This window comes from Colobus angolensis, unplaced genomic scaffold (genome assembly GCF_000951035.1).
Source record: "Colobus angolensis palliatus isolate OR3802 unplaced genomic scaffold, Cang.pa_1.0 Scaffold321, whole genome shotgun sequence".
NCBI classification, from domain to species: Eukaryota; Metazoa; Chordata; class Mammalia; order Primates; family Cercopithecidae; genus Colobus; species Colobus angolensis.
In genome coordinates, this window is record NW_012116500.1 from 1,036,280 (window position 1) to 1,050,779 (window position 14,500).

Sequence of the window (14,500 nt, forward strand, 5' to 3'; positions counted from 1 at the left end):
GTATTTTTAGTACAGATGGCATTTCACCATGTTGGCCAGGCTGGTCTCGAACTCCTGACCTCAAGTGATCTGCCCTCCTTGGCCTCCCAAAGTGCTAGGATTACAGGTGTGAACCACCGCACCCGGCTGTATATTTTTATTTTCTGCACTTGGCAAGTGAGTGTTTCAGATTCTTCATGGTTTAGTGGGTAGAGAATTTGATTTTTGATTTCAGTTCTGATTTCAGTTTTGATTTCAATTCAGTTAACTAATTGAATAATCTTGGGGGAGTCATGTCCCCTCTATTGACCTTGGTTTTATTATCTACCAAATGAGCCAAATAATACCTTAATTGCCTGAAGGGAGAAGGTTAAGCAACAAAATCTTCTTGGGAGTCTATCGACACCAACATCATCTAATGCAGCAATTATGAGTAGGTGAATATTTTAGATTTATAATGACTTCTAACTGCTAGGTTAGCACTTGAAAATGTATCATTTCCACATAATGTTACCAATTGGGTCAATGACAAGTATAGTTCTAATACGTAGACATATGGATATCTATATAATATATATAGACACATATTTTATAAAGGCAATATTTGTGTGTGTGGCATGTGCTAACGTTTGGGTCACAGTATATAGTTTTTAAATTGCTGAAATCTATTAAATATGACAAATGTTAGAAAGAGTGATTAATGCTGAGTTTATGTTTGTTTGAAAAAGTGTGTTCTTTATCAAAATCTTGGGTAAATTATAATACTTTTTTATTTCTTGGTTGCAAAAATTATTTTTAAATATAATTTTTTTAAAAACTTGGAATTCAATTCTGGAACATTAAGTAAGTACCTACTGTGTGCAAAGTACTTTCTAAGTGTTGAATATACAAAGTTAAATAACACAGTGACGATAAAGACAAGATATAAATATCTATAAAACAAGACTAAATTAAGTAAGTGCTGAAAGGAAGGAAAACACTGGGAGTTGAAAGTTTGGAGAAAACCTATTCTTTTGGAAGTCTCAGTAAAGACAGGTGAATTATGTAGTATTGATTTCTGATTAAAAATTAATTCATATTTATTGTAAGGAATGTATACGTAAAACATTGCCAAAAGTACTTTCTAAAATGATTTTGTTACTTTATTATATGCCCTTCGTTTCTGTATTGTTGTCAATTTCCACATGCTCTTTCAACATTAACAACTATCAGTTTTTTGAATATTCAAATGATACTTTAATTGGATAGAAATAAATAATATCTAATTATAGTTTTATTTTTTATATTTCTGTTATCCAATACTCTTTATATAAGTGTTAGGCAATTATGTTTCTTCTTTACAAATTGGCTGCTCATGCTTTTTGTCCATTTTACCATTGGAATACTTGTCTGTTATTTATTTATTTTATGAATATGTTGTATCTGAAGTTGCTGTTGTGAATGGAAAATTCTTTCTTGGCTGGGTGTGGAAGCTCATGCCTGGAATCCAGCACTTGGGGAGATCAGTGTGGGAGGATTGCTTCAATTCAAGAGTTTGAGACCAGCCTGGGCAACATTGCAAGGTCCCATCTCTATTGCATTATTATTATTATTTTCTTTTGGTAATTTTTAACTGGCATGTATTTTTACTAAGCTTTACACTCATCTTACTAAGTTTTTAAATTTTGTCTAATGCTTTTTGAGTTGATTTTGGGTAGTGAGATATATCTCTAAATAATAATTTTATCTTTTCAGCAGTATGCATATCTCTTATCCAATTTCCTTGTCTCAAACTTTCAGAAAAATATTAATAGCTACTTCAATAAAGATTTCTTTAATATTTCACTATTAAGTATGTTAAAGATCTCTTTAATATTTCACTATTAAGTATATTAAAGAATTTTTATTCTATTCATATGTGAAATTAGAAATAGATATTAATTTTTTTTTTTTTGAGATGGGGTCTCACTCTGTCACCCAGGCTGGAGTGCAGTGGCCGGATCTCAGCTCACTGCAAGCTCTGCCTCCCGGGTTTAGCCATTCTCCTGCCACAGCCTCCTGAGTAGCTGGGACTAGCGCCTGCCACCTCGCCCAGCTAGTTTTTTGTATTTTTTAGTAGAAACAGGGTTTCACCATGTTAGCCAGGATGGTCTCGATCTCCTGACCTCGTGATCCGCCCGTCTCGGCCTCCCAAAGTGCTGGGATTACAGGCTTAAGCCACCGCACCCGGCCTAGATACTAATTTTAACCAAGTATCTTTTTGGCATCTAGTGACAGTAAGACATTATTTGAACAGAGGCAGGAGATCAAATAGTATATAAAATGGCTATCCACGTGATATGTTTTAGGGATGATTTTGGTTTCTATTTTCACTTTTTCTGTAATCAATAAGTATTGTGTTAAAAATGGGAATATACCACAAGCTCTCCTCCTTGCATTATTAAATATTTTTAAGTGGCACTTTTATGCATTATGTGATTCCATCTTATGTATTGTAATTGATTTAAGAAATTCCCTATTAATGAAATATTAAATTTTTTCTAATATAAACAAAGCTGCAATGAACATCCTTATACATAAAGATTTATGTACATTACTGATTCTTTCCTTAGGTCAAGTTCTTGGAATAACTAAAAAGCATCTTTCAAGACTGACTAGATACATTTGCCAAATTCCCTTCCAAAACTGCTATAAATTTACATTCCTACTAGCAGTGTACAAAGGTTCTGCTTCATTTCACCTTTGTCAGCATAGGAGGTTGTTGTTGTTTCCTTAATCATTCCTTTAACTTTTGAGAAATCTAATGGGTGAAAGTAATATCTCATAACTGTTTCCTTTGGCCCCTCTTTTGGTTTTAGTGAAATTAATTACATTATATGTTAATCATTATCATATATGATACATTGCATATTATTTATTAATATTAATAATTGATTTATTAATATCAATTATTGATTATTATCAATCATCTTATATGCTAATTGATTAATTAAATCAAAATACCTTTATCTTTTTTCTTTGCTTTTATTATTGATAAGTTCTTTCCTCCCACAATAAAACCCTAAAGAACCTCCGTTCTCTTGTTATTATTTTGTTTTTGTTTTCTACGTTTAAGTCCTTCACTGAAGGGTTAGAATTTTGATTGGTATATTTACCTATCAAATACCCCCATCAAATGATGTATAAAAGAGGGTATCCTGCAGAAGAAAGAGCTTAAATTAAAAGCAGGCTGTGGGCTGAATTTACATAGAGGTGGCAGCTGACATTGAGGAAGGAGAGATAAATAGGAAACAAAGAAATTTACAGCCTTTTAGCACCAGGGAGGATGTTTCTAGACCTTTCCAGTGAGCTTCCCATCTACTTCTCCAACTACGCATGTGGCTTTCCCACATCATGCTCATGCTGACGCACACTCATATTCACACTCGCACTAACACTTACACTCAGTGGGATCAAAACTGAAAGCCAGTCCTGGCTTCCCTCACACCTGCTTGGAGTGTTGTGGTGCTCTCCAACTATTGCCCAAGCCAAAGCTTCAGGGCTGCCCTTGAGTTTCCATGATTCATGATCTTATCCTGTCAGTTCTATTTCCTCAGTAGCTCCTGTAGGGTCGTCCTTGAGTCCTCTCCATGGCGCCCCCACCTTGGCTGGCGACCACTATCTCAATGCAGATCACTTCCTTTCTCACCTAGGGCAGGGTAACAGTTTCCTACCTGGTTTCCCTCTCTTCAGTCTTACTCTTTTCCAAATCAGTCTTCTCAGAGCAGCTGTGGAGAATTTCTGAAATGGAAATCTGGTCACCTTTCACATTCTCTAGTTGTTACCAATTTCCTGGATTAAATCTCTTAGATCTTTTCTTGTCATTCATTCTGCATTAGTCAGTTTTCACATGACTATAAAGATACTACCTGAGACTGGGTAACTTATAAATAAAAGAGGTTTCATTGACTCAGTTATGCATGGCTGGGGAGGCCTCAGGAAACTTACACTCCTGGCAGAAGGTGAAAGGGAAGAAGGCATCTTCTTCACAAGGCAGTAGGAAACAGAGAGAGTGCAGGAGAAACTGCCACTTTAAACCCATCGGATATTGTGAGAACTCCCTCACTATCATGAGAACAGCATGGGGGAAACCGCCCCCATGATCTGAATACCTCCTATGAGGTACCTCCCTCAACACATGGGGATTACAATTCCTGATGAGATTTGGGTGGGGACACAGAGCCAAACATAGCACAATCTAAGATAATCATCACCTCTGTAGTTAATTGTCTCTGTAATACTTATTCTGCTTATTCTGTTTTACATAGCATTGCTTGTTCTCTTCATTCTTATTTTTCTTCTCCTGCTTCTTTCTCTCTCTCTTTCTTTCTTTCTCTTTCTTTCTTTCTTTCTTTTTCTTTCTTTCTTTTCTTTTTCTTTCTTTCTTTCTTTCCTTTCTTTTCTTTCTTTCTCTTCCTTCCTTCCTTCCTTCCTCTCTCTCTTTCTTTCTCTCTCTTTCTTTCTCTCTCTCTTTCTTTCTCTCTCTCTTTCTTTCTTGTTTTCTTCCTTCCTTCCTTCCTCTCTTTTTCTTTCTCTCTCTCTTTCTTTGTTTCTTTCTTTCTTTTTCTTTCTTCTTTTTTCTTTATTTCTTCAATTTTGTGCTCCCATTACTAAAATGTAGAGTTCATGAGGTCATGAGGCTAGGATTAGATTTATTGTGCGTAAGTAAACCCCAGCATGTGGAAAGGTAGCTGGTGCATAGCAGATGCTCATAAATATTTGTTGAATTCTTTGAAAACTGTGGACAGTTCCCACCAGCCTGCTACTTACAGCTGTTAGGATTTATTGGTGTTCCCACTTTCTGTAACCCCAGTATCTCAACCATTTTTTAACTTAGCTAACTAGTATCCATCCCTATTTATTTACTTATTTTTTGGCAGGGTCTTGCTTTTTCACTGAGGCTGGAGTGCAGTTGTGTGTTCATTGCTCACCACAGCCTCGACCTCCTGGGCTCAAGTGATCCTCCCACCTCAGCCTTCCCAGTAGCTAGGACAACAGACGCACCATCATGCCTGGGTAATTATTTTTTTGTAGACATGGGATCTCACTATATTTCCGAGGCTGGTCTTGAACTCCTGTCCTCAAGTCATTCTCTCACCGTGAAGTCTCAAAATGTTGGGATTACAGTCATGAGCCACTGCACCCAGCCTATTTTTTATCCTTTAGGACTCAGCTTTGAGGTTATATCACTAGGAATCCTGTCCTAAGCACCTTCTTATCAGCCAGTGTTTCTGCATAGTGCCCAACATATACCCTTGTCATAGTACTGGCCACCTTGTGTTATTAATATCTACCTCGGGTAGATGGTAAGCTACCTGAGGACAGATTTATGTCTTGTTTGTCATTGTATTTTCCAGAACTAAGCAGTGGTTTTGGCTTATCATCGATGTTCAATACATTATTTATTGAAAAGGTAAATAATAATATCTAATATTTGTGTTATCATTATTTATTATTTATAAATGTATCTAGAATATTTAGTGTATCACAAAAATGTCCATTAGAACAACTGAAACAAAAATGATTAAATAGTGTAGATTTTGTTTTGTTTAAGAAAGTACACGAATGTAAAATACTTATAAGGAATATTTCTAATGCAAAATAACAAAGACGTGTAAAGGGATAGGTTTTAATTATCTGGCAAATTTCTTGACAATACTGACTAGCTAAGTTTTCATGTAATATAATTCATGTGATTCTTTTCTGATGAGGTAACATTATTATGTTACCTCATTTTTCTATTTTCCCCTAAAAAAAAGGAAAACCAAACAAGGATTTCTGTGGCAAAAATGCTGTAACCAAGAAGTGCTTGGCTATTAGAACAGTACTTTCTTACTGCTAAAATTCTATTAAAAAAGGTTGTATGTATTTTGAGATTTAGTTATTTCTGTGATTTAGCTGCAGTCTTTTTATTTATTTTTTCTTAGTCAGAATCTCTGTTTTGGAAACTCTTGGCCTATCTGTTGGGTGGAATTTGGTGAATTTCAGCCAATGAACCAAATCACATTTGTGTTCTTCGGCATAATTTGAATTCTGCTTTGTGTTGGCCCGTCACATCTTCCTTTCTTCGGTAGGCAGGCAAGCTTGAATAGGATGTTCGCTTAACTGCTTGAGGTGATCTTCATGGTAGCGTGGAATTATAGTAGATCTACATAACAATGAAATCAGTGACAACAGAGATAAATGGTGTCTAACAACAAAGATTAACACCATCTCATAAAACTATAATCATTGACATGTTAGTTTTTTAAGATACATAAAGCACTTGAAACAAGCATAGGGACCGTGCCCAAATATTCTTTGCCTTCTTGGGGAAGTCTTTTCCAACTATTGACATAGGCTGAAAGTCTCAGTTTACCTCCAGTTTTCCTGTTCGGACTAGTTAGTGTGCCTTCTATTTCAACAAAGGAGAACTCTACCTCTCAAGAGATATTTCTTAATTGACGTTTTACTTATCAGGAAACCAAAATGTTACTTGTTTGTGGCTCTGCATGTGATTTAAGAAGAAATATCAGGGTGGAAGATAGACAAATAGATGGATAACATCTTTTTAAAATAATAATTGCAGTCATCAAAGTTAACATATTTTGACAGGTTGGTATATGAAAAGCCATTAAAAAAAAAAAACAAAAAACAGCTGTTTAACTGTAGGGAATTTCACTCTTAGGTTGAATCCAAAGAGGTATGTTGGTATTTATTCAGTAATCAATCACAGAAAGAAAAGACCTCGAATTTTAGTTGGAAGTTTTTATTTTTATCCTTTTCCTTACCCCTGGTCTTTAAACCTGCTCTGAGGAGAGCTATACATGCCAGGGTAGAGCTCATCAAAAGCTAGAAATCACAGCTAAATCAGCATGCAAAATGCCACTCAACCTTGGGCCTTTATTAAAATTTGCTGGGACTCAATTTGAGATAGTGATCATTCTTATTAAAAAGCAAAATGTAAGATAGTTTTTTTATATAAATCTCTGGATGGAATGGAATTGCTAATCAGCATAGGCTGATGTGATTTCTCTGTTGCAAATCCTGCCGAGGGCTCAGAAGTGGCACATTACCATAATTCGTAGGCTAGAGCTGGCAGCTTGAAAAAGACCTGCAAGAATCTTTAAAATGCTTAAGCAAAGCTGCAAGTCACAGCAAAACAACACAGCGAGAGCTGCTACCCGGTGTTCCTCCTGTTATATAACAAAGTTGTGGCCTCTCCCTCATCACTTGCTTGTCTTGATGCTCCCTTGTTTATGTTGCTGGGTGTTGTTTATAAACAACCTCTCAACATTGCATTGCCACACGGTAACATCCGTCCATTTACAATGTGCTTGGTTCACGGCAGAGGTTGAATGAAAGAGCTTGCGTTTTTCTTTTAGTACAGAAAGTGCAGCCAATCAATTAACCACATGCACTTAATGCATTGTTTGTCTCCCCTGCCATCTCCTCTCTCCCTGTTTGATATCGCCCTCTATAATTTTTGTTTCCAAAAGATATAGAGCAGCCTCCAAAAGATAGAGAACTCTTCTTGGATACATGATGGCCTACTTATTTAATACCTATTTTTCACCCAAAGAAAATATGGTTAGATTTGGGGGCCAACCCTTAAATTGAGTAAAGTCAGAGACTTATATCATTTTTTCCCCACAGAGGGAAGGTTACGTTTGCTCCTGTACAAGAAAACTCATGGCATAGCTATGAGGAGAGATGTCAGCATAAACTGAAATGAGTGTGGCTGAATTTGTGGTAGAAGGAATTACCGACAAAGGCACTCAACATTGGGTGAACTAATTGCAATCTGACCTGATGGTAAGAAGAATTTACAAGAAATGTATGTGTTCACATACACAGCGAGGCAATACGAAACAGTACACACAGCTTTCTTATGAAAAGACCAAATAGCTTGATCATTTGGAAGTCAAATTGTTATCAGATACGTCTGCTTAGGGGATTGGTTGTCTAAGGAAGAGAACCAGTCACTCGGTGTTCTGAGATGTGGAGCTGTCCAGTGGGCGGAAGGAGGGCCTTTCTCTCCATCTTTTGGATTATAGCTTTAATTTTTTTTTTTTTCATTTTAACACTAAGTTCCAAAAAAGCACTAGGCTCAAACTTTTAACCAGGAATAGGTGATAGAGTCAAGCTGACTTATCCTCAGTGAGAGGCCAAAGGAAGTTCCTTCTGTATCTGGGATGGTTCCCCTCAGGGCCCTGGGTAGGCTCTGAAGTGGGAAGCTGGCCTTTTTTTTAGAGTGTATGTAAGTGTAGTGAACGAACATGTGCATTTTAATGACAATTACTGTTTTCTTTAGTGATGACCGGGTTGTGTCGCCTTGATTAGGGTCCATAGTGTTCCTCAGAGCACATTAGCCTATAATGCAGAAATTGAGGTGTAAAGTTCTGTTTGAAAACCTAAATTTGCTCAAGTTTGAACGAATATCAGTTTAAAGGTGTGAGAAATTTCTCAACTAGTGGTGGGGAAACGCAGTGGGCAGATTTGCACGGTAACCCATTTAAAACGGGCGCAAAACTAAATCAGGTCCAGAGAGGAGGCGTGAGCCAGATTCAGATAGCTTATGCTACCTGATGTCTGCTTTTGACAGCCCCTCTGAATCCCTCGTTAAAGCCAGAGAGCTGAAAATGATTTTCTAGTTAAAAACAGCAGTAAGATTAAACAGATTAGACAAAGCGCCTTTATTTATTTATTTATTTTTTCCCAAGTCCAAAAGCCATTACAAGGGCATTGTCTCTGAGCCTGCGCACCAGGGGCTCTGGCACCCAGTGCCTGTCTCCCCAGCCTTCTCTTCCCAATTTCTTCCTCCAAAAACGACTGCGATCGCTCAGCGTCAGCGTGCACAGCTGGACTTCACATTCCCATTTGCAGTGGATGCTTCATCTGAAATGCTGGTAGTATTTGTCAGCCTGGAAGTGTCTTGAGGCTGCTTCTGAGAGATACAAGGAGGCAACTGATAAGAAGCGCATCAGAAGGGCAGTTAATTGCCTCCAGTCTCTCGGTGCTGGGAATATTTAAAATCTATGGGATTAAAGGCAGATTAAAAACTGTGGAAGCAGGGGCCCAATAGCGCTGAAAGATCACAATCAGCAAGGGTAATGGCAGAGAAAAAATGAATGTGGCAAATAAAATGACAGATAGGAAATTCAGATCCGCTTCTAATGCTCGAAGTTCCATCTTGTAAGCACAATTCATCTACGTGTAAATCATTTTTTGGCTTCAAGCTTATCAGCCAATCGGTGAATTAAAAATGCTCTTTCCTTAGAGGATTAAAGAGGTTGATTGAAGTCAGTGTGAAAACTGGCTAATAAGTCTGGAAATGTCAGGAGGGGGCTTCAGAGGAACTCGGTGTACTTTTTCTTTCTTTCTTTTTTTTATCTCCTTTCTCTCCCTCTCCCTCTCCCTCTCAGTCCTGTGAAATAGGAAGTTTGCAAAGCAGTGGAGTTCTGTTACTTTGAGAAATGCTTTTGTGTTTTCTGTAGGTGACAGAAGTACCCGGATGGAGGGTTTGGATTTGCAAGGTGCACAGGAATGTTCACCGTGAAGACACACAGTGGGGAAATGTCGATGAAAGCCATTGCTACTTGTAGAAATCAACTCTGCAAACGAAAGCCCCGCTAGAAACCTGGGGGCCTATAAGGTTAGCCTGAGTGTCTATTTTAAGCTGTAACACTGTGACCAGCAGTATTTTAGATTTTGAGAACATCTGTTTAATTGGACAAATGATGTTCATTTGGGCTCCTGGATTAAATGGATTACGCTTTAAACCATTAGAAAAACATACTTTTAGTATCTTGTTTCTCAAAGCAATTGAAATACTAGAGATAGAATAAGTGTTCCCTGTATCAGTGAGTTTTGTTTCTAAGGCAACTGTCACTTTTAAATATGGGGTCATATGCTATTTGACTCAAATTTTTCTAGGAGGTGATCTTGGTAAGCGGACTGACTCCCTGCTGGTCCTGGGCTTCAGCTCGATTTCAGCAGAGGAGACTCTGGTGGTCAGGAAGGAGAATTGTTTAGGGGACTGGAAGGCACCCTAAACGCAGATTGTACCCTTTTAATTCCAAAGGTCCGCTTGAACAAGAAAATTCCCAGCAGAAAAGTACCAAACAGGAGTAAAGACATGTTGTAGGACTCTGAGAAAGATGTTTTTACTTTTCTGTAGTTTTATTCCTGACTGCACCAAGGATTGGATGCTTGCTATGTGCTAACCCTTATTTCAGGTGCTTGCCATTCCGTGTCTAGCATCAGCACTGGGCCTGATAGTCCTTGTATTACAGAGGAGGTAACTGAGAGGCAGGGATGTTCAGCAACTTGCTAAAAGTGACCCAGGAAGAAAAGGAGGGGTCTAGATTCCAACTCAGGGCTGACAGGAACCTATAATCTTTCCTCTCACAAACCCACAGTCTTTCCTCCTGTTTGCATTTTGAAGAATAGGCAACACACAGGCGCACACAGGCGGACTAACATGGAGAGGTATCTGTAAGACAGAGGGTCACTGATAATTGGGACTGAAACCTGTTGCTTGATTCAAAGAGTCCTGGGAAAGTTAATTTTGCCCTTTCCATCTTTGACTTTTAACATTTTTATTTTATTTTATTTTATTTATTTTTTGAGGCAGAGTCTCACTCTGTCACCCAGGCTGGAGTGCAGTGACATGATCTCAGCTCACTGCAACCCCAATCTCCTGGATTTAAGCAATTCTTGTGCCTCAGCCTCCCCAGTGACTGGGACTACAGGTGTGCACCACAACTCCTGGCTAATTTGTATACTTTTAGTAGAGACAGGGTTTTGCCATTTTGGCCAGGCTGATCTCAAATTCCTGGCCTCAAGTAATCCACCTGCCTCGGCCTCCCAAAGAGTTGAGATTACAGGTGTTAGCCACGGCTCCAGGCTCCAGGGTACCTAGTAGGTATATATATTTATGGGGTACATGAGACATTTTGATACAGGTATGCAGTATGTAATGATCACATCATGGAGAGTGGCAAGCCCATCCCCTCAAGCATTTGTTCTTTGTGTTATAAATAATCTAATTACACTCTTTTAGCTGTTTAAAAATGCACCATTGCCGGGCGCGGTGGCTCAAGCCTGTAATCCCAGCACTTTGGGAGGCCGAGACGGGCGGATCACGAGGTCAGGAGATTGAGACCATCCTGGCTAACACGGTGAAACCCCGTCTCTACTAAAAAATACAAAAAACTAGCTGGGCGAGGTGGCGGGCGCCTGTAGTCCCAGCTACTCGGAGGCTGAGGCAGGAGAATGGCATAAACCCGGGAGGCGGAGCTTGCAGTGAGCTGAGATCCGGCCACTGCACTCCAGCCCAGGCGACAGAGCGAGACTCCGTCTCAAAAAAAAAAAAAGAAAATGCACCATAAGGTTATTATTGACTAGAGTCATCCTGCTGTGTTATCAAATAGTAGGTTGCATTCATTGTTTCTATTTTTCTTTGTACCCATTAACTGTCCCCACCTTCTTCCCCACCCCACTACCCTTCTCAGCTTCTGGTAACCATCCTTCTACTCTCCATGTTCATGACTTAGATCGTTGTGATCATTTTTAACTTTTGAATGCCGTCATTAGCAATTTGTTGCATGGTGTTAAGATTTTCTTGTAAACTGAGCACTACTTAAAAAAATGCCACTGTCTCTTGGAAAGTCAACACATTCGATTCCTAATACTTTAACATGTCCACATTTATTAGATGAGGGGCAGAGGATGCAAGGAGCACCAAAGGGCAGGTCTTTGGGGATGATCTTGACCCCCTGTCCTCTGCCACTAAAGTGGCCACCAGGGACTGGCTGTTCTGGGTTTATTCATGACCCTGGAGCCACTTGCTGTCTTACTATTCAATACGGTTATTTTGTCTTTATTTTTCTCTGATTTCACTCTTTAAATTCCACAGAAATCGTAAGAATTGGCAGAAGAGTTCATTTGGCGCTTTTGATTTGGATGCATGTATTTGATTGGCCATAGGTCATAAACTGAGTAGTAGACTGTGTTGTGTTTGCTCTTCTATATTTGTCCTGTATGGATGTAGGAAAATTCTCCTCTGGAACTCAAGGCTCAGCTCTAGTCTCTTGACCAGCATCTCACAGTTTCTTCCAAAAGTTTCCTTTCTTAATTTTTATACTTCCTTCGTCCTTATATATCCAGTGAGGGAGTTAGTTGGTGCCAACTGTGGGTAGAGGAACAGCGTTGAGAGCAACAAGCTTTTTTTCTATTTATTAATTATTTGCCAGAATCTCAACTTCTCTGCTTTAGTCTACTGACCAAAATGCTGAAGATTAATCTATTTATTTATTTATTTTTTGAGACAGAGTCTCCCTCTGCCACCCAGGCTGGAGTGCAGTGGCACAATCTCAACTCACTGCAACCTCTGCCTCCTGGGTTCAAGCAATTCTTTTGCCTCAGCCTCCCGAGTAGCTGGGATTACAGGCACATACCACCACGACTGACTAATTTTTTGTATTTTTAGTAGAGATGGGTTTTTGCCATATTGGCCAGGCTGGTCTTGAATCCCTGGACTCAAGTGATCCACCCACCTCAGCCTCCCAAAACACTGGGATTACAGGTGTGAGTATTTATTTCTATAATATTTGCTCTTGTCTTCCATTTTAAAAGCTATAGACATTTTTATTGAAGATTTGGAAAATTTATAAAAAATATACCAAAGAAGTTAAGAATATCTGCAATCCTGTGATGTCAACATCATCGTGGTTAACAATTTTGGAATATATACATTTTAATATTTTATATAGTTTTCATGTTGTACAAAAATATATTATGGTAAACCAGACATTGCATTTTATTTAGCATTAAAAAATTTTTATATACTCTATTATGAGTGTTTTCTTATGCCAATAAACACTTTTCAATGATATGTTTTAAAATTGTAGGTGCATAATTCTATTACATGAGTGAATCATACTTTATTAAACAAATCTCTATTAATAGAAACTTTTCTGTTTCCAATTTATTTTTGTTATTATAAATAAGATGCAAATCATCATCCTTTTACATAAAGCCTTAATTAGCCTTTTATAAGTTGTTTTGGTCAAACTAATCTTATTCATTGTAAGAAATTTAGGAAAATGCATAAGGAAAAAACACTTAAAAGAAACAATCATAATTTCCACCATTAAGAGACGTTCATTAACTTTCATTGTATATTCTTTCAACCTTTGTCCATAGGGGTGTGTGATTTAAAAATTGGGAACACGTGGTTAAGTTATTGCTTCTTGACGCTGACAATAGCTAACACTTAGTCTGCACATGCCACGCTCTCTTCCAAGTACTTCTCATAGGTTTAATTTATTCCCTCAACAGCCCAATGAAAGAATCCTTTTATAACTCCCATTTTATAGGTGAGAATGGGAAGACACTGAAGTACAGGAAGGTTAATTTCAGAAGTGAAATTCACCTGTCCGATGTGCCTTTTCCTCAGGGCAAAGCTCTGCTCATCTGAGAAGCTAATCTGAACTAATAATGCTCAGTAATGGGCTAAATGCAGCCCCTCTAGGGGAAAAACATATCTGCATGCTAAAAGGGGCATTTTGGAGAGTTCTCTATTGCATACCTATTTAGAAACCTGGAGAGAGAGAGAGAGATATGGGGCAGGGTTGTGTGTGTGTGTGTGTGTGTGTGTGTGTGTGTGTGTGTGCGCATGTGTGTGTGACCCTGAAACAGCACTATTTAACTGACAAAGGCCAGGTGCCATGGCTCACGCCAGTAATCCCTGCACTTTGGAAGGCCAAGATAGGAGGATCACTTGAGCCCAGGAGTTTAAGACCAGCCTGGACAACATGGCGGAATCCTATGTCTACAAGAAATACAAAAATGAGCCGGGCGTGGTGACATTCGCCTGTAGTCCTAGCTACTGGGGAGGCTGAAGTGAGAGGATCGCTTGAGTCCAGGAGGTTGAAGCTTCAGTGAGCTGCGATTGTGCCACTGCACTCCGGTCTATGTGAAAGAGTGAGACTCTGTCTCAAAGCCACAAAACCCAAGCAAGAAAACTGACAAATGACTCAAAAGCCTGGCCCTTGTGTACACAGATAGGAGAAATTAGAGATTTTTATTAACACCTAGATCATCCTTCAATATATGTATTCTTTGATTGACTACTGCCCTGGTATGTTTTGTTGTTGTTGTTGTTAAAAGTAGTCAGGAAGTGCGGCAATGATTGGAAGTGGTATTTTAAGAGTAGCAGAGTTTATGCTTAGGAATTTTCTTTTCTTTTCTTTCATTTATTTATTTATTTATTTATTTATTTATTTAAGACGGAGTTTTGCTATTTTGCCCAGGCTTCTTGGTTCACTGCAACCTCTGCCTCCTGTGTTCAAGTGATTCTCCTGCCTCAGCCTCCCTAGTAGCTGGGATTAAAGGTTCACGCCACCACGCCCGGTTAAGTTTAGTATTTTTAGTAAAGACGGGGTTTCACCATGTTGGCCAGGCTGTTTTGGATCCCCTGACCTCAGGTAATCCACCTGCCTCAGCCTCCCAAAGTGCT

At 38.7% G+C, this 14,500-nt stretch overlaps 1 protein-coding gene across 1 annotated transcript in view; it reads right to left on the reverse strand.

The window, feature by feature from the left end:
* The window catches only part of LOC105518593 (keratin, type II cytoskeletal 8-like), a 98,007-nt gene that overhangs the window by 52,650 nt on the left and 30,857 nt on the right, over positions 1-14,500 (reverse strand). Inside the window, 2 exon segments of the mRNA XM_011951630.1 lie at positions 7,053-7,121; positions 8,562-8,626. Coding sequence (XP_011807020.1) covers positions 7,053-7,121; positions 8,562-8,626 — 134 coding nt within the window.